Source organism: Armigeres subalbatus, chromosome 3 (genome assembly GCF_024139115.2).
Source record: "Armigeres subalbatus isolate Guangzhou_Male chromosome 3, GZ_Asu_2, whole genome shotgun sequence".
Taxonomy (NCBI): Eukaryota; Metazoa; Arthropoda; class Insecta; order Diptera; family Culicidae; genus Armigeres; species Armigeres subalbatus.
In genome coordinates, this window is record NC_085141.1 from 212,738,120 (window position 1) to 212,766,115 (window position 27,996).

Below are 27,996 nucleotides of genomic sequence, written 5' to 3' on the forward strand. Positions count from 1 at the left end.
TAAATCGTATTTAACTGACCGCCAACAAATAGTACGATTTGAAGGGAAACAGTCGCTTCCAGTCAATGTAACATCTGGAGTTCCCCAAGGCTCGCATATAGGACCTCTTCTATTCATATTGTTTGTAAACGATATATCACTCATTCTTAAGCATCTTAAAATCCTTATTTATGCGGACGATATGAAACTATTTATGGAAATCAAAATACTATTGACAATGACATCTATTTGAACGAAATACGCATATTTGATAACTGGTGTAACAAAAGCTTACTACAACTTAATGTCAAGAAATGTAATTTGATCACTTTCAGTAGAAAACGGAGCACACCATCGATAACTGTAACTCTAGGAAATCAACCAGTACAAAAATGTGAAAGGGTTAGAGATTTGGGTGTAATCTTAGATGCTAAGCTAACCTTTACTGACCACTACAACACTATTATCCATAGAGCAACAAATATGCTCAGTTTTATTAAAAGATTTAGTTATAACTTTCAAGATCCTTATACAATTAAAACTTTGTACGTTGCGTATGTCAGATCAATTATAGAATATTGTAGCATTGTATGGTCTCCGTATATGAAATCACATGATGATCGAATAGAATCAATTCAAAAGCAATTCCTTTTATATGCCTTACGCAAATTAGGGTGGACAACATTCCCACTTCCGTCGTACGAGGCGCGATGTATGCTTATAGATATCCAATCATTAAAAAAGCGTCGTGAATTTGCCATGATCTCATTTGTGAATGATATTGTTTCGCACCGCATTGATTCCACCAAACTATTGTCTTGTTTAAATTTTTACACTCCTACTCGGCAATTGAGAAATCGAAACTTGTTTGCCACCTGTCATCATCGAACAAATTATGCAAAATTTAGTCCAATGAATCAAATGATGTCTGTTTACAATCAGTATTGTGAAGCAATTGATTTAGCCATGCCTCGTATGAGCCTAAGAAAATATTTTAGGAACATTAGTTACAATAGAACATAGTTATAAGTTTTTAATGTAGTCTACATTATGTTTGACGAAATAAATAAATAAATAAATAAGTACCAGGCGGGATTTATGGGTGAACGCTCTACCACAGACCAGGTGTTCGCCATACGTCAGATATTGCAGAAATGCCGCGAATACAACGTGCCCACACATCATCTATTTATCGACTTCAAAGCCGCGTATGATACAATCGATCGGGGCCAGCTATGGCAGCTAATGCAACGGATTTCCGGATAAACTGATACGGTTGATCATGGATCGACGATGGATCGGATGATGTACGTAGTTCGAGTTTCAGGGGCATTCTCGAGTCCCTTCGAAACGCGTAGAGGGTTACGGCAAGGTGATGGTCTTTCGTGTCTGCTATTCAACATCGCTTTGGAGGGAGTAATACGAAGGGCAGGGATTGACACGAGTGGTACGATTTTCACGAAGTCCGTCCAGTTATTTGGTTTCGCCGACGACATTGATATCATGACACGTAACTTTGAGAGGATAGAGGAAGCCTACATCAGACTGAAAAGCGAAGCTAAACGGATTGGACTAGTCATCAACACGTCGAAGACGAAGTACATGATAGGAAGAGGCTCAAGAGAGGTCAATGTAAGCCACCCACCACGAGTTTCTATCGGTGGTGACGAAATCGAGGTGGTTGAAGAATTCGTGTACTTGGGCTCACTGGTGACCGCCGATAACGATACCAGCAGAGAAATTCGGAGGCGCATAGTGGCTGGAAATCGCACGTACTTTGGACTCCGCAAGACGCTCCGATCGAATAGAGTTCGCCGCCGTACCAAACTGACTATCTACAAAACGCTTATAAGACCGGTAGTTCTATACGGACACGAGACCTGGACGATGCTCGTGGAGGACCAACGCGCACTGGGAGTTTTTGAAAGGAAAGTGTTGCGTACCATCTATGGTGGAGTGCAGATGGCGGACGGTACGTGGAAGAAGCGAATGAACCACGAGTTGCATCAACTGTTGGGAAAACCATCCATCGTTCACACCGCGAAAATCGGACTGCGGTGGGCCGGGCACGTAGCCAGAATGTCGGACAAGAATCAGGTGAAAATGGTTCTCGATACCGATCCGACGGGAACAAGAAGGCGAGGTGCACAGCGGGCAAGGTGGATCGATCAGGTTGAGGATGATTTGCGGACCCTCCGCAGACTGCGTGGTTGGCGAAGTGCAGCCATGGACCGAGCTGAATGGAGAAGACTTTTATGTGCAGCACAGGCCACTCCGGCCTTAGTCTGATAATAAATAAATAAACATTCTTGCCAGCTAATGACTTCATATGTTCATACCATAATCATGGGTAGGACAATGCTTTGACTGTCCTACCCAGGAAAATTCATGCGTAGGACATGTCCTACTTGTCCCACCCACTCCCGGCGCCACTGGGAGGACGGGACGTTCGGGTCTCAACCTTCCGGTCAGTGAATGGAAAGGTCCGTTGTGATAAATGGACTATCACAAAGCCCGAATAATAGCTTAGCTTAGCTTAGACTGACTGTACATTAGAGTGGGGCGCAGTTGTATGGAAAAACGCAAACTTCGTCCGATCAAGTGAGATCAAGGTTTTTCTGAATCGTTTTGGGACCCCAATCAACTGTGCAAAATATGGGCTCGATTGGTTGCAACCTCGCATGCCGCATCGCGTTTTAAATTTACATGGAAATTAGTATGGGAAAACGTACTTTTTTACATTTTTGCTCTTAGCGGCTTCAATTTATCATCAATCACGTGACTCAATACGTTAGCATCTAGTCTGGAAGATGCCGAAAGACTTTGCCGAAGAAGGTACATAGCTGGAAGGTCTACAAAAATGTTATTACGTTTCGAAAATTGATTGTGTAAACCATATGCAAGAAATCAATGTTTCTGCCAGCACTACCGGACAACCTATGGTTCTCGAAGGGCAAATAACCCATCTTCCTTCTCGTCGAATTTTTTTCTTTGTGAAATGATTCCGGATAGGTCCCATTAGCTCTAAAGCCCAATAAGATCAATTATTTTGAAATAACACTCAGTTAAATTATTGGTCTACGTAGTACGGCAGTGCTGGCAGAATAAACGATTTTTTGCAAATGGTTTGAACACTCAATGTTCTAAGCGTTATAACTTTTTTCGTGGACGTTCCAGCAACGTGCCTTCTTCAGCAAAGTTTATCGGCATCCTTTGGGTTATACTTTAACGCAATGTGCCACTTGGTTTACGATGAACTGAAGGCTATAGTAGTAGAAATGCAAAAATATACGTTCTCCCATACTAATTTCCATACAAACTTCAAACGCGATGCGGAAAGCGAGGAAGCAATCAATCGGTCCCTAATTCTGCACAGTTGTTCAGGATCCAGAATGGCTTCGAAACCCATTGATCTGAAAAAATGACCATAACATGACACTCTACTGTACATATCAATGGTTGCTACTCCGTGATTGATCAGAACTGGTGCAAATTGCACCACGATCCAAGTGAATAGTGGTTGGGATTTACCAACTACTCTCGAAGTGCACGTTTCAGCAGCTCGCAAATGTTGATCAATAACGGCGCCGGCCAAGTCCTTACAGTCAGTTGGGAAAGGGAGGGAATGTAAGTGTGTGGTAATTGTTGCTACTAGAGACCGAGAATACCTCTGCATCTCCACAATTACCACGGGAAGGAAGTAGTGTTAGTTGGGTGGGGTAATCTGTAGCATAGATCGGGCTTTACCATGGAAAGTGATGTGACCTATGCAACTTCTACACAGCAGTATTAGCATTTCCTTAATTTGTTCAATTGTTCATTCTTCGCGAGAATAAACAATCAATCGCTCAAAGTGAGCGATTGTTCATTTGAATTACGGATTATGCGCCCGCGTTATCATTTCTTTAACGTAAGAAAAGTAAAAAAGAAACAGGATTAAAATTGAAAATAATTTATATTAATCTGAAAGCTAATATCTTTCAGCAACCCTTATTTTATCTCTATTTGAGGTTAAATAAGAATGTAAATTTACGTTCATTTTACATGTCGTTTATTTTGCATTACTTTCGCGCGCGGGTGTGTGTCGCTTGCCGTGACCAGTATACCGTAATCAGGATCTCACTGGTATTAATCCTGATGTGCCGGTTGGCACTCGTGTTGGGCTTGTGTGCTTTGAGCGGCACACGGTCGCTTACCAGTCTACATAAAATCGAACATGGTACAATACAAGATGCTAAATTGGAGACGATATACATACATGTTGTGTGGAAAAGTACCTCTATCGCCTGCACTTCATCATCCTACACGACACTATATACGTTCATGTGCTGACTGGGTTTGATAGGGCCTGCTTATAGACACATGCAGTTATTGTAGAGGTTTAACAGAGCCCACTGTCAAACCCCACCACATCCTAGGCAGACCCCCTAACTCACAGTGGCCATGGGGAGGGCTCGTCAAGCCCTTGGACATAGTCCCTGCTGCCCCTGGACTATCACAAAGCCCGAATAATCTGGAAAAAGTCTTCCACGAGTCGAGTTCACATTCATTTATTTTTAGAATATTACTCGTCACTTTGAACATGTGTAAAGCAGTGTAAACGTATTGCCCAGTTTTATTCAATCAGCCAATCAGCCGTTGAGTATAACAAGAATAATAAGAATTCTGTGCAATAGAAGTACCTTCGTCTAAAGACGAGCTTGGACAATCGAAGAATAACTTAAAGATGAATACTTTCATTAAAAAGAATGAATATTTCGATATTCGATTATAAGCCTGCCTCATAACATAACTTCCATGATATCGATATGTCACTAGAAATTGATATCGAAATGATCTAATGACAACACAAAATGGATTTGGAAAAGAGATCTATTAAATTATCTTAATTCATTAGGTGCAACACACCATGTACCTACTAAAATCGAATAAATTCAGTCGGAATGCGACTGAGTAATAAACATTAAAGATTAAATACTTTCCTTATACCTATCAATTTCATTAAAAACTTTGAAGAATTTTGAATAGTAATTTAACGAACATTTATTTTTTCCCATTACATGTCCTGAGTTCCCGGTTTTTCCCGGTGACTTCAATTTCCCGTCCTTTTCCCGCTTCTCCGGTTCGCCGGTTCGGTGTCCACCCTTGGCTACGAACACGCTGACTGCACTCGGTGGAATCGCGCCTGGGGACGCAAAACGTTCGGGAAGACTGGAGGAGCATGCACAGCCAGTATTAAAGTAGGTGAAACGACTTGTTACAAAACGAAGAGGTGCCTGTTTTACCCACACTTCTACGACTTTTGCTGAAAACATCGCAACTCGTTAAATAAATAACTTTTACTGGTAATTATATTTCAACATCTTTTCCTTTACAACACCTAAAATATTTAATAAATACTTTAATCGGACTAAATTTTCCTTAGCTCCCTTCAAATCATTTCCTAGGAAGCATTGATTCAGCTTTTCGTACAGCTCATCTATATCAGCCTTCAACGTTTGGCCAATTTCATCCAAATCATCGGAATTTGATGCTTCAGCAACGGCTTCATTTTTGTCCATCATATCCATGAGAAACTCCGAATCGACTGATGTATTTTCCTCCGAGATTTCAATGCCATTCTGTTCAAGTATGTATTGACCACGTTGTAGTGGCGTGTTCAACGTTTTATAGGCCTTATTTACCAGCGAACTCCACTCCAGAGAATTGCTTTTCTCTTCGCTAGAACTTTGGGTGAATTTATCCGGGTGAAGTGCACTTTGTAGCCGTCGGAAGTTCGAAGTCAGCGTTGGCGAATCCAAGTCGAACTTGTTGGAAACATCCAGCAGGGTGAAGTAATCCTGAAAGATGAACGAGGTAACAGAAGTTGGAAATAATTGTGACCATGAGTGCATACCACTTCCTCGAGTCGCTGTAGTGAACCACAGGATGCACAAAAGAATTTGTTTTTCGTCACCAGATGCTGCGAACATTTCCAGCAGATTTTGGGGTTTGAGGAATAAGTCCTTCCGGCATTTTTCGTGGATTGCGTTAGTAGCAGAAAATAGCGCGTTACAGCCAGACGAAGCATTCAGATTCTGTTTCGGATGCAGGATGGAGGAATTATTACTAATACCGTTTATAAGTCCATTCAAAACATTGCACAACACTAGAAAAAGATTACAACATAAACCTTTGTTTACAAACACCGCCAGCTGATTTTCTTATCAATGCCGAAATTCTGATGAAGTTTTTATTAAGTGGCTGCCAGAATATAAAAGTTACGCGATGCGACGCGACAATAACGCATTTGGAGATTTGGATGTTTATGTTTAATGAAATAAAAATTCTATACACTGAAGCACAAATCAATTTAGTTTTTTCAGCTCTGAAATAATTTTAAAAAAAACAACTGTTTAAAAAATAATAATTACAGATAATTACTTTGCGATTCTTGTGATGCATTCATTGACAAAACATATTTAATAGAACACTAACTTTATCTCTTGCAGAGACTGAGTAAATATGTTGCCTTTTTTCAGGGAAATTTTCACACAATTTTGTTAAAAACGAAACAACAAAAAATAGTTCCACTTTTAATGGAAATTAGGTATTTAAAACCTGTTGCTCAGTAGATCAGTGACAGATCCTGATAAAATAGGTGACAATAATCTCCAGAGGATGATTATCGCTGTCCGGGTCTGTTGCTGATGGCTGGATGCAAAATATCATTGCATGAGATCGGTTTGACAGTTCTGTACTCAGTATGTTACGTGATGTTACGGGTAGCAGAACAAAGGGAACCGAAGCTACAATATTTCTCTGTATATGTCTTTCTTTTGTCCTTAAATTTTATGCACGGAGATATGCGCTGCTCACGTCTACTCGGCATGTTTAATCGCGTTTATTTTTGCTACACCCTAATCTTAAACCTTATACGTTTTTTATGAACGCTCATTTGGTTTTTGAATGTCAAAAACGAAAACTGGTCAATTTTATAGCAAGTTTTTGTTTGTGTGCGTGTCGCAGCAATCACGTAACCAATCAGCCAATCAAAGCGCATGTTGATTACAAGATCTGTCATTTGCCTGGAAATTTTCCTCGTTTTTAGATTTCTCGTCCGGAAAATTTAATCATTTTTCAGTGAAAACTTTTCCTGTAGAGAAAAACTCAGCAAAATGGGTCAAAAGAACAATAATTTCATCGAATTCTTCAAGAATATCTACTACGATGACTATAAATGGTAGGTTAATTGATAAATTCTTTTTGTGTAGTTCAGAATCCTGTTTGGCTGTCAGCCGATTGCTGAAGACGTAATCATCTTGTTTTCATTTTTCTGTCTCCAGGGCGCTTGTGAAGAGCGCTTCCCTGTTTCTGGTCGGAGTACGTATTGCCAAAGAGTGTCAAGGCTTAGAGCTGATGCCATCGATTCCACATTAATCCGAGCTGTTACCTGTTACTAAATAATTAATCTAGTTTTAAGTGCCGGGTGTTGAAATGAAATAAAATTACGCGATAGTGGTCCAGAAAACAAAATGGAATCTGTTCCTAAAATATCACTCGTCTTATTTATGCTGGTATTTGGTACTCATAGTTCCGAGGATGCTCCTAACATTGTTTTGATACTAACCGATGATCAAGACATTGTCCTCAAAGGAATGGTAAGTATTTTCAGTTATGTTGGAGCTTCAAAATGATTTATATAGGAACGTTAATTTTATCACTTGCAGAATCCGATGACCAAAACACAGCAATTAGTAGCCAATAGAGGTGCAACTTTCCTAAATGCTGTAAGTAATTTGCCTTCATGGCTTCATGTATAAAGTGGTCGAGTAGTTTACCGTACTACCGCACCTTCAAAAATTATGTCCATTAACCTTTCAGAACTTGCATGGTCCTAGTGAGGCACAATTTTGCAAAAGTGGGTTTTTATTCTAATGAGGTCAAAGATTATCGCATATCCAGCTCAACGTGGGGAATAATTGCTTTCAATTATTGCTTCGCTTTTGTTGGTACTGCAAATGTGTTGTAATTTTTCGCGCGGTTGCATGCACGATGTATGCTATGTAGACTGTAGAGCATAGGATTACTGAACCACTTCTAGCTGAATTCCGGATTATGATACTACAGAAATGTATTTTCAGTTCACATCGTCCCCTATTTGTTGTCCATCGAGGAGTTCCCTGCTGACTGGGCAATATGCACACAACGTCAAGACTTTTAATAATTCCGAAAATGGTGGCTGCTATGGATCGTACTGGCGTGAAACAGTCGAACCGACGGCATTTCCGGTATTGCTGCAAAAGGCGGGATACCAAACTTTCTACGCTGGTAAGTATCTTAACGAGTACTATTCGGAAGTTGTGCCGCCAGGATGGGACGATTGGCACGGACTGCACGGAAACTCCAGGTACTATAACTACACCTTGAATGAAAATGGTCAAAAAGTATCGTTTACTGATGAGTACCTGACCGATGTACTGGTTAGTAGTTTAATATCCGAAATTCGAACGTTATGATAATTACTTCCAATTTTAGTCCAATCGAATAGTGAACTTCATATCTAACATCAAACCAGGAACCCCATTTTTTGCTATGGTTGCTCCACCAGCTCCGCATGAGCCTTTCACCGCTGCCGAGAGGCATCAGAACATGTTTCTCAATGAGACTGCGCCCAGAACCATGAACTACAACTTGCCTTGTGGACCGCTAGGTATTAAATTAGTTTTCGATTGCAAGTGTGACATCCAAGTCCAAGGATTATCCTTCATACTTTCAGAGAAACATTGGTTGATAACGATGCCGCCTTTACCACTGCCAGCGGATATTGTTGCAAATATAGACATTATTTACCGTAAACGCTGGCAGTCGCTCCTGGCTGTAGATGAGATGGTGGAATCCATTATGTCAATTCTGGAAAAAAGAAAAGTATTATCCAATACGTACATAATTTATACATCAGATAACGGATATCACATGGGGCAATTTGGCCAGGCGTACGATAAGCGCCAGCCCTACGAAACCGACATACGTGTTCCGCTCCTAATGGCTGGACCAAAGATAACCCCAAAAACGCTTGTAGCAAGTCCAGTCGCTCTCATTGATATTGCGCCGACTGTTTTGGAGTTAGCTGGCTTGGATGTTCCCGATCTGTTAGATGGTGCTTCTGTATTGAGTACGCTGGAAGATGCGATGGAAATTGAAGAACGGCAACTATTGATAGAATACTGGGGAGAAGGTACCCCGGAGACTTACAATCCAGATTGTCCCTGGCAGAAAAAAGACAAACTTTCGGTAGGTGCAAAGCATTGATGATCTACGTTCTATTTGGGTGGTTGTAATAATTATTAAACTTATTTTCAATCAGCTGTGCACAGTGGATATCGGATGCCATTGTCAGGATTCGTGGAATAACACATTCAACTGTGTACGCCATTTAGCCAACGATTTAGATATTATCTATTGTCAGTTCAAAGATAATGAGGTACATATAAGGAGTTATTTCGATTATTTCACAACTAAATTATTATGCATTGTTTGGATTACAGCATTTCACCGAAGCCTACGATTTGGCCAACGACATGTATCAAATTGAAAACGTGGCGTATGATTTACTGCCATCGATTCGAGCAAAGTATGACCTCGCTCTAACTAATCTCACGCAATGTGCAGGGGCGACTTGTAGACGAATTTATTAGTTCAAGATGCGGATAGTGTAACATTATAAACATATTTTTTTGAATCTCACTACATATTTGTATGCTATTTTGTTTGAAAATAAATCAAATAAAAACTATTGTTACCAATTGTGAAATATGAAAAAGAATAGGTTTCAATCGAATTATTTTTATTACCAAATCCCTATTTTTCCTTTCGGCTTGACAAATTTGTACTCTATGTACCGTCTTCTATCTGCACCCCACCATAGATAGTACGCAACACTCTCGAAAACTCTAAGTGCGCGTTTATCGGCACAAAATTTGGGGGCGTTCCGCAGTGTGACAAAACTGTAGTTGCTGCAATCCAGCTTTTCACCCTTTTTGTAGATGGGATACACGACACCTTTCATCCACTCCTGCAGCAAAACCTCCCAGTGCAGCGCTCTAACCCGTGCATCACCAACGTATTTGAATAACTCTCCTGGTAGTTGGTCAACCCCTTTGGGCTTTCTTGTTTTTCACCCAGCAGCCGTCGTTTCCTGCCACATCGTCAGCTCTTCGTATAGTGCTGCCGCCTCACGCTCGTCCTAAGATTTCCGTTTATGTCCTTACACATGTCAGGCTGCGGAACGTGGCCCTTACGTGAACGGTTCAACTTCTCATAGAACTTCCGTGTGTTACTAGCGTGGTAAAGTTGCTCCGTTTCTTCACAGTCTCGATATTTCTGCTAGCGCTTTTTCGAGTTTTGTCTGTTTCGCGCCTCGTTCGTTCTCGTACGGCGTTGCACGTGTTGCAGCACTCTCGCACAAGCTGCAATCTTCTCCTCAACTAACAGCTCAAATTCGTCGTCATACCAGTTCTCTGATCCTTGGGCACTGTGCTACTAGCCAACAGGCAAACTGGCGGCCATTACCGCTCACGTACTACTGTAGTAAATAGAGACACTATTGGTTTTTGCGGTTTTTGGGCTATTCCCCAAGTAACCACAAGTTCCTTTAAGAGTACGTTTTTCGCTTAATCAGCTTCACTGGGCTATGATCATCACCTGGAAATTTTGTTTTTATCTATTTTTTCAATAGGTTCATGTTTATTTCCAGGTGTTGTTTTATAGCATAAGTGTTTGGCCAGATGGCCCTTCAGCTTTAGTTTTCACAGTTATGTCCTAGTTTATAAATTTCAAAGTTTTCTAGTTTAACATTTTCCTATAGAAGGCATCGATTAATTTGAAAAATTTGATAACCCTAATAGCCCATCTCCTGACGTACGCCACTGAACTTTTATAGCATCAGCCCCAGTCACACCGCAAAACAAAATGCTCATCGAGCTGAACATGTTTCGCGCTGCTGCTGCCTGGCCCGCCGCTCGCTGTCAGTCAAAAAGAAGAACGCAGAAAAAAAGAATACAACCAAACTTCTCCCTTGTGTGCAGTGGTAAAATATAGCATCGGGAAAAATCCGTAAAATTGGGACGTAAAATCGCGTACGCGCTTGGAAATCGTATCTCACCGGGAAAAGTGCGTGTCCCCGCATCCGGAGCATCTGGAATATTCAACGGAAGGTAGGAATAACGATCCATTATTTGCCGGAAAAAATCCGGGCCTACTGCGCTTGGTTCTAGGGAAGTGTCAAAATCGCATTTTATATGTGCCGTCTTTTTGTTATTCTGCTTCTTTCTAACCTCATCCATCGCGATCATGGCGTTTGCGATTTTGGATGGAGGGAAATAAGAAAGGAAATATTTTTTGCATGCGGAAACTGTTTTTGCACAGATTTGTTTTTCTGGTGGTATCTAGAATTTTTGTTTCCTATACCGTTTTTAATTTTAAACATCCTTCCGTTTCGGTTCTTCTGCGTATGTATTGATACTCGAAGAAGGGCCACAGGGCAGAGTCTCGGTTATTTACACCCACAAGTTTGTTGTTTTGTCTCAAATTACAGGTAAATATAATTTAAAAGCTTATTCCCTCAATTTGTACTGTTTGTTCCGTTTGCAAATAAGCGTAAATACAATACTTTTATTGCTTATTTATCAACCAGGACCTTTAATTTCCTTTTCAAAATTTTGGGAATCCCAACGCCGATACTGCTCTCTCCTTGAAGCCAGTGGTGCCTCATTTGATTTTTTTGCGGGCCTATAGTGAAAAGATATTCTAGTTACAAGATAAAGATTGTCGCTTCGGTTCCCTTTTTTCTGCTATTTGAAACAAAACTAATTTTTTTTCTGTACTGCAAACCTTAAAATTCTTTTTATGATCATTATCAAAAAGTAGAGACTGAAAATGGTATAATGCCATAGGGGTAGGCTGCGTTTTCTTGGTACCAGACGAACATCAATTAATTTAAATTAAAATCACGAATTATAATCAAAATAAACTTAAAAATTACAGTTCAATGACAGTTACTTTTGACAAATATTGAATCATTTTTGATAGATTTTTTGTTAGTCTTGCTGGGTAGCACCAGCCATTATTTTGACCGGGGGATTTTACAGTCTTCGAACTGTCATTTTACGTTTAATTGTATTTTAATTTGCGGATCAGACCGAAGCTTTAATGAAATGTTCTTTGATCAGAGTTTCTTTTGCAGCCCATAATAGACAAAAATTTTACAGATGATGCGCATTCGTATTGCAAGAATAACATTGTTGTCCAGTCCAATACCTCGAAAATATAAACGTCACACGTAAAACTGCTTCTTAGGCGGTCCCTGTCGTACTCGGTTACTCCCACTAGCATGTACTTTTTCTTCGATGCATTCACTGCCAGTCCAGCTTCTGTTGGCTCACGCTTTAGTCGGTTCTACTGATCGTTCACCAGCAGACTAGGGGAAAAGACGGCTTTGGCAGGTTTTGTTATATTATTGTCAGGGGGGTTTTTGTCGACTAAATTTTATGAAATTTGGCCACAATATTCTTTAATATGCTAAGAATGTTTAGGCCAAATTTGAGAATAATTGAGTAATAAAAAAAACCCCCTAACAATAATAGAACAAAACCTGCCAAAGCCGTCATTCCCCCTAATTGATTGGATTGGTTGAAAATCGTAATATTGATCAAAGGGCACGAAAATCTATCACCGTGTAATCCACGGCGGGATTAATCAATTCTGGTACTTATTCAAAAGGACGTATGTGATTTTGTAAACAAAGATTCAAACGTCAATTTGTCCAATCTGATAGCACTCCCACGCAAACCATCACCACAGACTGGTAGCGGAAGCCTTGGGCTACCTGTTGGTGGTGTTGGTTTGCGTGGGAGTGCCATCAGATTGGACGAATCGACGTTTGAATCTTTGTTTACAAAATCACATACGTCCTTTTGAATCATGGTGACCAGCGAACCGGGAAAACCGGGAGAACCGGGAAAAAACCGGGAATTGAAAATCACCGGGAAAATGTCGGGAAATATGCGGGAAATTAAATAACCACCGGGAAAATTTTCAAATCTGCATTTGTCTCTTTGTAAAAAATGTTGCAGTAGTCTCAAACATCATTATTGGTCGACTCATTTACTCATTCCATTCTATTTCAAAGTTTACAAATTTCTAAAGTAGATCATGTATTTATGAAGACCCTAGATACCCCATTCAATCGAGGATTAATCGTCACCAAAGTTGAGTTATTAATTACACCTCCGGGTTACTTATACCCGGAACATGAGCAATAAACTTTGATTGCATCGATTTTTTTGTATTAAATCTGATTTGAACTTTCATTAATTTTTAATTATCCATTCGATTTGTCCACTCGATTGTCCAAATAAAAATATTTGGCATTCCTTCTCTTTTATTTCAAATATTGAAACATTTCCAAAGCCATTCAAAAAAGCGTTTTTCCACCTTCATTTTCAACAATAATCTTGTATTCCACAAAAAAAAATCAAATTTGTCTTTCACGATCCTCATGATGCATCAAAGAGTTGTGACGATGGAAATTTGATTCACGGTTACACATTATATTAATTCGTAACATCATATGAGGTTTAGGTTCGGTATTCTTGTTTACGGACGAACTATACTTACAAACGTTAACAAGAATATGGACTTTCGATTAATAGAACATTGTACACATGTTCTTAGAAAATTGGGTTTATTATCAAATTGTTGAATGGTTTGAATAAATGCGATACAGAGGAGATATTTAAACATTTTATTTTTTTATATTTTTCGATATTTTTATGCAGAATTATTCTATTATAGCAATGTCTAAATAATTTGTCATGAGTTCATACTTACTAGAATAAAAAAATCAAACTAATTAAGTAAAGAAATAGTATTATTTAGCCAGCAAAAATCACTCTTCTACATTTAATTTTGCAGTTGCAGTATAATTTTTTGTATGGAAATTCTTTTCTATTTTTAATATTTATGAATTCGTGGGTTTTTGATTTTTTGTCTAATACTTATATTTTTTGTACCGGGAAATTTCCCATAATACCGGGAGAAAACCGGGAAATAAGCGGGAATTTGAAATTCAAAATTCACTGGCCACCCTGTTTTGAATAAGTACCCGAGAATTGGAGTGTTTGCCAGAAATCTTCGCACAATTTTGCACACCATCAATCGTTGCTTTTATAAATCTTGTAAGCTTCCCGGGATAGCTTTTCTTGTCCATGATTTTCCGTAGCACCCGATCTATACTGTCATGTGGCTCTTTGAAATCAACGAAGAGATGGTGTTTGACCTGATATTTTTTTAAAATATGTTTAAGGATCTGCCAATCTGCCATAGCTTGCCATCATATATATAATAGCCCTGTTTGTCTGTCCGGTGACTAGCCAACCAGACGCAGCACGCGGGGAAATTCTCAGAAAGAATAAAATATTTGACACTTCAATTCTTTTTTACTATCAGATGCTGAAAACAAAACCAGTGACAACCTTAGACAACCAGACACAGCATTTGATAAAAAAAAATCACAGACAACAGACGTTGAAAATTTTGATTTTTTTTAAATGCAGAAAATCACTCTTGAAAATTGAAAAAAAAACACTTGCCACGGGCGCTATTGCGTCCACAAATAAACTAGTATATATTAAAAATCTAGTCCCATATTAGTGGGCCATATTGTCCCGTACAGTCGGGAATACACATTAAAATCAATACATTTTTAAAAGTGCATTCCAACAATTTTCTAACACATTTTTCATCATTCATCGACGTAATATGAAAGGTAACACTCCCTAGTATAAGTCAAATACATCTGAATGTTAATTTTTAGAGCTTTTCTGCGTTTTTTGGAACAATTTCCTTAGGCGGCCCATATTTCCCCGATATTCGTGTCGTTTTGACAGAACAGAATCAGCTGCATTTTTTGCTCCCATTGATTGCTATGAATGGACCAATGCAAAATGAACCCCAAAGAAATTCTGACGTTTGAGCGTTTGAGTACCGTGGACCCCCGATAATTTGAATGGTACCTCATTCATATTAACGGGGTTTATCTTTTAATTTGAACTTCTGGTTACTCTATTGGTCTGTCTCATTTGGAGAATTAAACTTAAAAGTGACAGTAAAAATTAATCTTGCTCTACGATAATTATTGAAATATCACTTTTAATTTAAATTCTCCAAATGAGACAGACCCTATGAGCATCAGATGAACCGGTTTCTGGCTGCTCTATTTGCTGTTTTGAACACTTTTTAATTTGAACGATGTCGAAGACCACTTTATCAAGAAGACTGGCAGCTCTGGCATTTTCCTATACAAGCGGTCAACTTAATTGACGGCAGAGCCTCTTCTGAGTTGAAGTGGTAGCTTGCTATCTGTGTGGTAGTGATCTTATAACTAGCTGAAGTTGATGAGTTTTAATAAAGGTGCGGAGGAAGTCGATGCCTGCTAGTGTTAGTAAACTGTCACAAATAACTTTAAGGGTAATTTTTTTCCATACAGTAGGGAAGAGTTGCTTCGACATCGCAAATACAGATACAATACTTGCGATCTCTTTCGTCATGCAGTGTGTATACAATTTTTTCTTGTGCGGATCGGTGCCTAGGTAAACCGACTCCGCATAAAAGACTGTGACGAATCCCCCAGAAGGAATTTAAGTAGTTGGGGTCCTCACATTACAAAGGAAGTGAAGCACGCTAGGTTAGTGGTCGTTCACGTTTGGGCATAAATCCGTGCTGGTCGTTTGGAATGTAATGGGCGTAGCTTGAAGTCAATTCGCCAAGAACAATCAACTCAAATAGCTTGGAAACGGATTTTTTTATGTTTTCGGAATATTCGGAGTTGGCCTTGATATAGCCAGATTTTTAGAGCTCGTACGATAAATGCTGTGTTGTCTGAGGGCCGCGCGTTTCACTCTTTTCAGAATTTAAGGATGAACATTCCCTTTCCTCGGATATGTGATCTTGCCGCGATGGGTGGGCTTACGCCATTAGCACTGATATGGCAACCAAAGACATATCCTATCGTGGTGGTATCACATGTTGACTTTTTTTGTTTGGTGCCGCGTCACATATCTGGCATTGGCGCATTGATTTAACGCATGTGCATGTGATCCAACGGACATCGTGTCTTGGAGCCTTGAATGGTAGTGCAGTCAGGCGGAGGCCTTTTTCATCAGTGATAATGATGTGGGTTTTCTTCTTTTCGGCAATACTTTTCTGGTGCATTCTCTGTGCCGCTGAGTCGTAGACACGCTTACATTTAGCTAGCTAGGCATTTATTGAAAAACAATGTATTCAAGACATTCGTAGGGAATCGACTGCTGGATTCAGATTCACTGAGTAGAAGTTTTTTCAAAACTAGGAACGTGGTGCCAGTTTTATTTTGTTATGCCTCACGTCGAAGAGCAAACAATGACTTAGATAAACAAAGTGATTTGACGCCTACCCTACACCCAGAGCAAACAAAGGTAATTAATTTTCATTCTGCATAAATAAAAGTTATAAAATAGAACACTAATACGCAATATTTTTTATATTTTCAATGTGGTCACATTAAGCTAACAAATTGAATAACTTATAATTGGACTATAATATGACTTATATGACTATATGACAAAAGAAGAAGACATTGCGTATTAAACGTTACCTTTAAAAACTAGAAAACGTTGTACTAGAATTTTTGAAATTATCATTTTAACATTTGATCATTGACTAGTTTGCATTTAATTACATTTTGCATTAGAGTTTAGGGCCCTCCTTAGCCGTGCGGTAAGACGCGCGGCTATAAAGCAAGACCATGCTGAGGGTGGCTGGGTTCGATTCCCGGTGCCGGTCTAGGCAATTTTCGGATTGGAAATTGTCTCGACTTCCCTGGGCATAAAAGTATCATCGTGCTAGCCTCATGATATACGAATGCAAAAATGGTAACCTGGCTTAGAAACCTCGCAGTGTGGAAGTGCTTAATGAACACTAAGCTGCGAAGCGGCTCTGTCCCAGTGTGGGGATGTAATACCAATAAGAAGAAGAAGAAGCATTAGTGTCGAGTCGATGCCAAATCCGAACCTCACTTCACTCCATCCTTATCCTACCCCATGGCGTTCAAGTGGTCTGCAAGGACTCTTCTGCCATTACCCTCTCTATTATCGGCCTTGGATTGACTTGCGCACTCATTGCCCCACCAAACGCTGCAAAATGAAAATGAAAATGAATTTAAGGATGAACATTAGACCAGGCTGGTTTGACCGGTTCTGGTATGGATCTCACGGGAACAAATTGGTCGATGGCGTAAAGTAGTATATTTGACATGGTCGAAGCAGCTAGGTAAACTTGAACAAAAAAGGCATCCATCCCGTTAAAATTGGCCTTGTAAAAGTCGTATGCAAGTCAAATGCTTTCTGACGGCTCGTTGAAGTTATGGAGCGGTTTTATCTTGAGTTGCATCTGGACGGGGGGATGATGTCTGACAATGTTGACGAGCGCTGATGGGGCCTGTATAACAGAACAGCTCTCGTGGAGTTCGTTGATGACGAAGAGCAGGTCAATTATTCGGTTGTTTTCATTTTATACATAATTCAACTGGTTCAGTCGAGCTGTGCATACACGTCAAGCAGCAAACGAGGCGTCTGACCGATCAGGAATCTCGAAGCAATCGGGAAGAGAAATCCCGACTTATGGCGCTGCCAATTGATTGTTAACAGTCAAGTTAAAATCACCGAGGATAATCATTTTGTCCTTTGGTCCTAATTGCAAGACCACCCAATTAAGCGCAGCGAGGTGACTGTCGTTCAACTCCGCATCATTGATTCGATCGGGAGGGATGTAGAGAAAGCAAATGAAGAGAGTGGCATCAGCAGTAGTTACAGAGACCCACAATTGCTCAACCGATGAGTTGCCAGGATGACTCACTAAGCGGTTGTGTTGTTGTCCTCGTACCCAGTACCACGTAGACGTCGTTGCTCTGTTTTGTATTTGATTTTTCACTGTGTGGACGTACCATAAATTAAAGATAATTATCGTTAATCATTCGCGATCGACAATGTATCATTGTTCCCTAGCCAAGGTCACGGGGGTTGACGGTACTGAAGATAATATTCATCTGTGTATCATATCACATTTGGAGCACTTCAGTGCGCCTCTAACGATTCACAGTGGATCGGCTGCTTTGCAGACTGAGCCCCTGATCGTATGTCCCGGCATACTTATCAGGTATAGCTCTTTACATGGAGGATCCGCTAGGGCTCATTAGCACTCTCCAAGGGGTCGGGAAATTAATCAATTTCTCGTCAACTGGAAGTAGCGAAGCCATCGCGTGGCCATAGGTAGGATAGGATAGGTTGTAATATAGATTGAAATTGAGAAGTCTACTTTGTATTTTAGAGACATTCAATTTTCAGAATGTTTTCAATTGGGAGTGGAGAACTGTTTAGACTTATCAGGATTTACATCAGGTTGAAAAATTCAAAATAGTAATGTCATAGCAAACCAGAAATCAGTCAAAAAACGTAGGATTAAAAAAATAGATTGATCACAAAATGAAATAATAATATTGAACATTTTAGATTCAGTAATTAAACAGAATTTTATTTTTTTTATTTTTGTTTCAGAAATGGTTTAGAGCAGCCAAGGTAGAAGTTTACTGTACTATTGGATAGAAAAATATTAAATTGAAAATCTGAGATAGAAGAGAGACAGAAGAAAAAAGTGGAGGTTGAGATTATAAAAGAGAAAAAGAGATTGATAAAAGGAGAAATCAGATATTGATAGATAGAAGAAGGACATAGGATTTGTAAGGCAATACTCAACAATTCTTTTGTAGTTTTATACATACTGTATCTAACAATGACTAAAACACTAATAAGACAAAGTTATAAAAGACCTTTATGTTGAAACATAACAGACAGACAACCGACAACAACACAATGACAATAACAGATCTAAAATATAGAAGACAAGTAGTGTTTTACATTAATTATACAACTCACAATAATAGAAATGACTATCCAACGAGTAGTACATATTTTTAATGATGTTATTCATATAAATCAATGCTTCATAATCGTAAAATTCATTCATTTAGCTAGGAAATAGACGCAATGAAGCATTACCATACCATTGATAACTGAATCTTGGACCAGACTTTAAAGACTTGAATTTTGAAGAGCGGAATAGAACATGACCATTTGACTACTGAAATTTATGATATCAGACAGTACTGTAAAGGATATGACGCCATAATCTTGATCAACCGCCAAAATAATGGAAGCTCTCAGATTAATATGTCGATTTATTGCAATAGTACTTAAATTAATTTATTGTATATTTACGATACCATTTAAATTATTCCATGTTGAAACAAAGTCCACTAGTATGATCCCATCACATTACATCAAAGTGTTATGGCTCGGCTGCGGTGGTGGGCGCGGTGACGCGTTTTGACAGAGAATACAGAATTACTGTCAAGATGCGCCGTTGCGTTAATCGCTGTAGAACGGCCTTTACTTGGAGATGGCATCAGTACCACCCGTTGTCAACATAGACTACTATTCGGTATTGAATGTCGGCTCCAAGAAAACATTAAATCAACTTTACATGTTAATTATTCGGAAAACATTCATGCGCGTGATGAGCTTTCATTATTATTATTATTTGTTTTTAAACTGACATACTGCGGGAAGGGAAATGTATCGGTATGATCACAATACGAACCCAGACCGCAGTGACCTAGTGAGCAACATAGCTTGAGTCGTCTGCTAGTATTGTGTATCACATGGAGAGCCCAGCCGAGATACCAGTCTATTAAGACTACAACTGGTCAACTCTCGAAAAAAAAAATCAGCTCGCCTTGTTTCCCTAACTATTTTCTAAGTTCCGCGTGGGCTAACTACTGACTCTGAGTGATCGAATTGATCGCGTCTCCAAACGACAAGACGGTGGTTTTGAACCGAGCACACTTCCTCAATTTCACACATTCGTCACACATCCAGAATAGGTTCGGACTGGTCAGAAGCACGTTTACGAAGTTTTTATCCAGCTTTGGGTTTGAGCCAGAGCACTACTAATGGACCATCCTGTCGCAGAAGCCTATGCATGTGACGGGTTCCTCATCGGCTTTAACTAGCTTCGCACATTTGTCACATGCAGAATACATGATGCAGTGAGAGACCAACACTATTGTCAGGGCCGGATTTAGAGGGGGCGGGGGGTTTATCCACTGCTGCACTACCTGTTATCGCATAAATGTCCTGAATGAAAAGGAAACCCAGCAAAGGTGGGACAACTTTGCGGTTATAGGCAGTGAGGCCTATATATATATATATATATATATATATATATATATATATATATATATATATATATATATATATATATATATATATATATATATATATATATATATATATATATATATATATATATAAATCTCAACCCTTTCCTACCCATGGTAGCTGTAGAGCTCCATCGAATTTTGCACCTTCCTACATTCATCGAATTATTTCAACAACAAAAAGCAATATTTGACACAACTTTATGGTTTCATTAGACTGCAAATATAATCAATTTTAAGTAAAAATAGCAGGGTTTGCAGAAATCGCCCTCAATAGATAACGAACAACGATAAAAGAGAGGCAAAAACTGTTCCGAATCATAACAAGCCATGATAACAAATTTATCAAACATGTAGACAAGTGCGAAAAAACAGAATCGGATAGGCAGCCCCCACAGAAAAATTGTGATTTTCGCTTTGTTTTCGCTCCTTTCGTGTTGGTTACTGCACAGCTGTGTAGAACAAGTTGAACTTGATCATCAGCGCCAGTGCTCCCCACTTTTGGAGCTTTGTAAAAGAAATTTATCATCCGGTATAACATCCCGAATCAGTTCTCTATCATGACAGCTTGCGAAAAAAGTTTCTCGCGGTATGCTACATATCGTATATGTATACAGAGATGATAAGTGAGAGACTTGCTCTTTGTCTTTAGGATTAAATCCCTGAAAAATAGTGAAACTATTGAACACAATCATGCAACTATTGATTTACAATCAAAAACTTTTTTATCGTTTTCCACCAATTTTAGCTATGCCAAATAACTTTTGTTCTAGCATTTTTTTTTACATAGATGATTTTTTCCTATTGAAATGTTTAAAAAAAGTCTTGGTAAAGGGTTGAAAGAGGGTTGAAAACTATTATTATGTGTCCCAAACCCAAGAACCTAATTTCTTGCCCCTCCATCTAATGGCAATCAACATTTGTTAAATCTTTACAGCATAAAACATCATAAACAGCCATGAGCAAGAAGGCACCCGCCAAAAACGACGGACCAGTAGAACAGGAAGGCGAATTCTCCGTTGAAAAGATTCTCGACAGGAGAGTTGTCAATGGAAAGGTAACGCACGTATTGCTATTGATAACATTTGTTTGGCTACAATATGTAGATTTTTATTCAAGGTGGAATACTATCTAAAATGGAAGGGCTACTCATCGAACGACAACACATGGGAACCGGAAGAGAATCTAGACTGTCCAGATCTGATCCAAGCGTATGAAGAAACGAGAAAAAAGAAGGAAAAGGAAGGTAATTTCACTCGACTTGCATTCAATTGTCTCCAGCAAAATATTGATATTCTTGCGTCCAATATTCTCTACCAATGTAGCTAAAGAAGAAGGCTCAAGCAAAAAAGGCCGCAAATCTACGGCAGACGATAAAGCACCCTCGGCAAAGAGAAAGTCCACCGGTGGAGAAGACAAGAAAATCGGTTTCGACCGGGGCTTGGAGCCTGAGGAAATTCTTGGTAATGATTTCAAAGAACATTGTTCTGAGAACTCGAATATAATCTTCTTCCCTTCAATTTGCAGGTGCCACTGATCATAATGGGCAGCTGATGTTTTTGATGAAGTGGAAGGACGCGGCCAACGCAGATCTCGTACCGGCAAAGCAAGCCAACGTCAAGTGTCCGCAGGTTGTTATCAAGTTTTATGAATCGCGCCTCACATGGCAGACGTCCGAGAAGAAGAACGACTCGAAGGATGATTACGCCTAAACACACAAGTATCAACTATTGAATAGATACGGTTTAATCGGTAAGAATATCTATAATGTGAATCTATTTTAAGTATCACTGTTTTCCTGCCCACACAAATCCGGAAAATTTTAACGAAATTTTGGGAAAATCATTTTTTGATATTTACTGACAAAGCAATCCGCTTATTGCAAACCAAGGTTCCATATTTTCTAAAAAATCTCAAAGAACAGTACAGATATCTTGAACAGCGATTATGAAATTTGTTATTGTTTCAATCGTTTGAGTTTGTTATATTTTCATACATAGTATCAAAAGTGCTATTTAGGTGAACATAAAAAAGTGGCTTTTCTTTTTTTTTATATCAGGTACAATTAGTTCGTATCAGTGTGACATAATTTGTTTACTTTAGAATGGCTTAGAAGCATATATATTTTGTGAAACAACAAAGGAAGACATGACTGTATTCGTCTACGTGAAAAGCAAACCTGGATTATGTGTAAGAAAGTGGTCATTTAAATACTATAATATTCAATAAAAGTATAAAATTAAACTTTTGGTGTTTAAATTTTATCCGAAATCGCTAATTCTTTTATGACTTTGATCTTGCAGATAGGGGTCTTCCACGTAAGTCTAAATCACATAAGGCTAAAAACTCATAAGCCTGAAAAAGTAAAAATCTCAGACAAGGTTGAAATAACAATAGGAAGAATTCACATTTGACGTTAACAGGGGCTAAAAACAAAACTGATCCGCAACCTTCTTGCGACTTCTTGTTGTCTTTCAATTTTTATACGGAATTCTTATTCTTTAGTCTACACAGCTCAAAAAATTTTGAAGTAACATAGAAAGGAACAAGATTTTGTTGTTCTTGGTTTTTGATTCTTGTCAAGATTACTTTCTTATTTTTTATTCTTTATTCTTCTCTCTCCTTCTTTTTTCTTCTTTAATCTTCCTTCTTTCTTCCTACTTCCTTCTCTCTTTTTTCTTCTTTTTTATTCCATTTTTTATTTTTTTTTCCTTCCTTCAACCCTTCCTAGTTCCTTCTTCCTGTTCTTTTCTTGCTTCTTCGTTCTACCTTTCTTCTTAGTTCTTCCTTAATTCCTCCTTGTTCCTATTTCCTTCTTCTGCCTTCCTTTTTCCTTCTTTCTTCTTCCTACTTCTTTTTTCTTCCTTTATTTTTCTTTGTTTTTTTCTTCTTTCTTCAGTGGCGTTTCCCTAACCCCAATCTACCTGTGCACTGGACTTAATTTAAGGAATTGGTCTACGGAAATGCATAGAATAACTAGATGTTGATTAGTTTAAACGACTCTGATAATTTTATTTTCCTGTCAAAATATGATAATTTTATTTTCCATTTGGGCTGTCAAAATATCAAAATTTTCATTTTTTGTGTTAATGCACAGGTAAAAAGTGAGGTTACGCGACTCCACTGTCTTTCTTCATTCATTTCTTTTGCTTTCTTATTTCATTCTTCCTTTTCCTTGTTTTTTTCTTCTTTTTCTCTTCGTTCTTCCTTTTATTTCCTTGGTTTTCCTCCCTTTCTGTCTTCTTTCCTCTACCTTATCGCTTTCTCTAGTTTCTCCTTTCTTTTTCCTTATTTCTTTTTCTCTATTCTTTCTTCGTTCTACCTTCATCCTTCTTTCCTTTTCCTTTTCTTTCCTTTCTTTCGTCCTTTCTTTTTCTTTCTCCCTTGTCCCTTGTTTCTTTAACTTCCTTTCTTTATTCGTCATGTTTTCTTCTTCCTTCATTTTCCTTCCTTTTTCACTTTTTCCTTCTTCTTTTACTTTTTTATTTTTCTTTTTGCCTTTCTCGTACAACGAAGTTGCACCGCAAGGCTGTCATTTCACTCCGAAAACGAACTTTTTAAAGAAGCCTCGGAGACCCATAGTGCTATATACCAATCGACTCAGCTCGCCGAATTGAGCACATGTCTGTCTGTCCGTGTGTATGTATGTGTATATGTGTGCACAAAAGCTAAGAAAAACATTGGACAACTTTTCGTATAGTAATATTTAACCGATTTTCTCGCCACAAGTTTTATTCGACGGGGGACAAAGCCTTGTTGATCACTATTGAATTTGATAACGAACTTTGCGTATAAAAGTTATGAAGAAAATGGTGCATCGAACCACATAAGCCCCATATAAAGTTGGTGTATCACTACTCGGTGAATCAAAATGGGTTTTTATATAAGAATCTAACAATTTCGCATATGCATAGTTCTTCTACAGGTTTTTTTCATTCTTGTTTCTTCTTTCTTCCTTCTTCATTCTTCCATCTTTATCTCTCCTTCTTCTATCTTCCTTCTTCCTTGTTTCTTCTTGCTTCATCATTATTCCTTCTTCCATCTTTATCTTACTTGTCCCTTTTTCCTTCTTTTGTGTTCTTTCTTCAATCTTTCATCCTTTTTCCTTCTCTTTTCTTCCGTCTTCTTTCTTTCTTCTTCCGTCTTCTTTCTCTCTTCTTCCGTCTTCCTCCTTCTTCTTTCCTTCTTCCTTCTTCTCTGTGTAATTTTTATTCTTTATTCTTTACTCTTTACTCTTTATTTTTTATTTATTATTCTTTATTTTTAATTCATCATTCTCTATTCTTCAAACATTATTCACTATCCAACCACTCAACATAGTTGGTACAACATATCGTATGGATTCATTTTATCCCATCAATTTCAGCCTTTCGTAGGACACCCTGCAGATAGATAATTTGTTCGTATATTACCGTTTGTATTCTCGGAAACGTTTGGTTTATGAATACTTGAAAAAATAGATGCACCAAACTGAAGAAGCATCCATTACTAGGAAATTGAAAAAATCCTATAGCTTTTGAATTTTGAAAAATATGCATCCATTGATAATCAGTAGCGCCAAGAGTCGGTAGGACAAGTGGGACATGCCTAACGCACAAATTTTTGTGGGTGGGACAGTCAATGCATTGTCCTACCCATGATCATGCTCCCTGTAACCGCATAGTTGTCCCATCTTTGCTAAGTTTCCTATTCACATGTGACAGTTATGCGATTGCAGGCAGTATGGTGAGCACCATTTCTCGGATATTATCGATGTGCGGACATTCAGGGGTCCGAACATTGACTCTGATCACTACCTAGTTGTCAGTAATATTCGATCACGGTTGTCAGAAGCTCGACGAACGGATAAGTGCAATCAACGTTAGCGACAACATCAACGATCTATGGGAGTCGATCCATGAAGCGGAGAGCACAACAGCACGAGAAGTGGTAGGCACTGCACAGAGGCGACCCAGGACGGGTTGGTTCGATGTGGAGTGTCAGAGAGTGACAGACGAGAAGAACGTTGCCAGAAGCCGGATGTTGGTGTCGGGTACCCGATCGAATAGAGATCGGTACAAGGAAGCAAAAGCAGCCGAAAAACGAACCCACCGCAGGAAGAAAAAAGAGTACGAAGAACAAGTTATTAGTGAGGCGCAGGAAAAATGGAGCAGAACGATATGCGGAGGTTTTATGAGTCTGTCAATGGCGTGCGGAGAAAGACAGCGCCATCTCCCGTCATGTGCAACGACCAACAAGGGAATTTGCTGACAGATAAAACCGAAGTGGCTGCCAGGTGGAAGCAACACTCCGAGACTTTGTTTGTGGAAGTGACGGTTCATCGGTGAACAGAATAAATATTAGCGACGATGGACAAGCTGTGGAGTCACCTACACTAGATGAGGTTAAAAAAGCTGTTAAAGAGCTGAAAAACAATAAGGCTGCGGGGAAGGACCAGCTCCCGGCTGAACTTCTCAAACACGGCAGTGAGCACCTTTATGAAGTTCTGCACCATATTATGTCGAAAATATGGGAAGACGAGGAAATGCCTGCTAGCTGGTTGGACGGCCTCATTTGCCCTCTATTTAAGAAAGGGCACAGACTGGACTGCGCCAATTACCGAGGAATAACCCTCCTTAGTTCGGCGTACAAAATTATGTCCCGTATTCTGTTCAACAGATTGAGACCGCTTGAAGAGTCCTTCGTCGGCGAATACCAAGCAGGTTTTTGTGAGGGCCGATCAACGTCGGATCAAATGTTTACCCTGAGACAATTTATTTATTATCAGACTAAGGCCGGAGTGGCCTGTGCTGCACATAAAAGTCTTCTCCGTTCAGCTCGGTCCATGGCTGCACTTCGCCAACCACGCAGTCTGCGGAGGGTCCGCAAATCGTCCTCCACCTGATCGATCCACCTTGCCCGCTGTGCACCTCGCCTTATTGTTCCCGTCGAATCATTGTCGAGAACCATTTTCACCGGATTACTGTCCGACATTCTGGCTACGTGCCCGGCCCACCGCAGTCTTCCGATTTTCGCGGTGTGAACGATGGATGGTTCTCCCAACAGCTGATGCAACTCGTGGTTCATTCGCCTCCTCCACGTACCGTTCGCCATCTGCACCCCACTATAGATGGTACGCATCACTTTCGTTTCGAAAACTCCAAGTGCGCGTTGGTCCTCCACGAGCATCGTCCAGGTCTCGTGTCCGTAGAGGACTACCGGTCTAATGAGCGTTTTGTAGATTGTCAGTTTGGTACGGCGGCGAACTCTATTCGATCGGAGCGTCTTGCGGAGTCCAAAGTATGTACGATTTCCAGCCACTATGCGTCTCAGAATTTCTCTGCTGGTATCATTTTCGGCAGTCACCAGTGAGCCCAAGTACACAAATTCTTCTACCACCCCAATTTCGTCACCACCGAAGCAAACTCGTGGTGGGTGGCTTACATTGACCTCTTTTGAGCCTCTTCCTATCATGTACTTCGCCTTCGACGTGTTGATGACTAGTCCAATCCGTTTGGCTTCGCTTTTCAGTCTGATGTAGGCTTCCTCCATCCTCTCAAAGTTACGTGCCATGATATCAATCTCGTCGGCGAAACCAAATAACTGGACGGACTTCGTGAAAATCGTACCACTCGTGTCAATCCCTGCCCTTTGTATTACTCCCTCCAAAGCGATGTTGAATAGCAGACACGAAAGACCATCACCTTGCCGTAGCCCTCTACGCGTTTCGAAGGGACTCGAGAATGCCCCTGAAACTCGAACTACGCACATCACCCGATCTATCGTCGTCTTGATCAACCGTATCAGTTTATCCGGAAAACCGTGTTCGTGCATTAGCTGCCATAGCTGGTCCCGATCGATTGTATCATATGCGGCTTTGAAGTCGATGAATAGATGATGTGTGGGCACGTTGTATTCGCAGCATTTATGCAATACCTGACGTATGGCGAACACCTGGTCTGTGGTAGAGCATTCACTCATAAATCCCGCCTGGTACTGCCCCACGAACTCTCTTGCAATTGGTGTTAGTCGGCGGCATAAAATTTGGGAGAGTACCTTGTAGGCGGCGTTCAGCAATGTGATTGCACGGTAGTTGCTACAATCCAGCTTATCGCCCTTTTTGTAGATGGGACACACGACACCTTCCATCCACTCCTGCGGCAGAACCTCATCCTCCAAAACCTTGGTAACTACCCAGTGCAGCGCTCTAGCCAGTGATTCACCACCGTGTTTAAACAGCTCTCCTGGTAGTTGGTCAACTCCAGGGGCTTTGTTGTTTTTCAGCCGGCCGATCTCCTCCTGGATTTCCTGGAGATTCGGAGCCGGAAGTCGCATGTCCTGCGCGCGTGCTCCTAGGTTCATTACCATACCGCCACCGTTGTCTTCCATATCGCCTCCTCTTCGTAGTGCTTCTTTCTTCTTTCTTCCTAAACAATGGAGGGGGAATCTGCTCAACAGACATCCTGGGTTGACCAGGAAGTGCTGGGTTAGGGGCCACCTCCAATGAGGGAGGCAGGGCTGCATCCCCGACCAGCTAAACCGTTTCCATTGCCGCCAAGCCCATCGTCCCTTCGGTACAACCAGAAAGTAATGCTTCAAAGGGGGGCCAGTGCATGACGCACCCTCGAGGTTAGCTGCGTGTCCTTGCAGCATCGAACATCGTGACTCGCTTTTTTAGAAGAACACCA

General features: G+C 39.9%; 3 protein-coding genes across 4 annotated transcripts; 2 read left to right on the forward strand and 1 right to left on the reverse strand.

Moving 5' to 3' along the window:
* Positions 1 to 5,312: 5,312 nt before the first annotated feature.
* Positions 5,313 to 6,286, reverse strand: LOC134224975 (iron-sulfur cluster co-chaperone protein HscB). 2 transcript variants are annotated; one of them, XM_062704677.1, is made up of 3 exons: positions 6,152 to 6,286; positions 5,876 to 6,056; positions 5,313 to 5,819 (listed from the first exon to the last, which is right to left on the reverse strand). In XM_062704677.1, the coding sequence occupies exons 2-3, from the start codon at positions 6,047 to 6,049 to the stop codon at positions 5,319 to 5,321; spliced, it is 675 nt and encodes a 224-aa protein (XP_062560661.1). In that variant the 5' UTR covers positions 6,050 to 6,056; positions 6,152 to 6,286; the 3' UTR covers positions 5,313 to 5,318. The 2 variants fall into 2 exon arrangements, with proteins under 2 accessions (XP_062560661.1, XP_062560660.1); XM_062704676.1 differs by having other exon boundaries at positions 5,876 to 6,273.
* Positions 6,287 to 6,984: 698 nt separating this feature from the next.
* LOC134224977 (N-acetylglucosamine-6-sulfatase-like) lies at positions 6,985 to 9,784 on the forward strand. Its single transcript, XM_062704680.1, has 8 exons — positions 6,985 to 7,201; positions 7,305 to 7,619; positions 7,689 to 7,748; positions 8,103 to 8,441; positions 8,497 to 8,671; positions 8,738 to 9,252; positions 9,326 to 9,442; positions 9,507 to 9,784. The coding sequence occupies exons 2-8, from the start codon at positions 7,494 to 7,496 to the stop codon at positions 9,654 to 9,656; spliced, it is 1,482 nt and encodes a 493-aa protein (XP_062560664.1). The 5' UTR covers positions 6,985 to 7,201; positions 7,305 to 7,493; the 3' UTR covers positions 9,657 to 9,784.
* Positions 9,785 to 10,985: 1,201 nt separating this feature from the next.
* LOC134224988 (chromobox protein homolog 1-like) lies at positions 10,986 to 22,573 on the forward strand. Its single transcript, XM_062704709.1, has 5 exons — positions 10,986 to 11,174; positions 21,267 to 21,386; positions 21,449 to 21,575; positions 21,655 to 21,792; positions 21,857 to 22,573. Exons 2-5 carry the CDS (start codon positions 21,288 to 21,290, stop codon positions 22,039 to 22,041), a joined length of 549 nt encoding a protein of 182 aa, XP_062560693.1. The 5' UTR covers positions 10,986 to 11,174; positions 21,267 to 21,287; the 3' UTR covers positions 22,042 to 22,573.
* Positions 22,574 to 27,996: the final 5,423 nt, after the last annotated feature.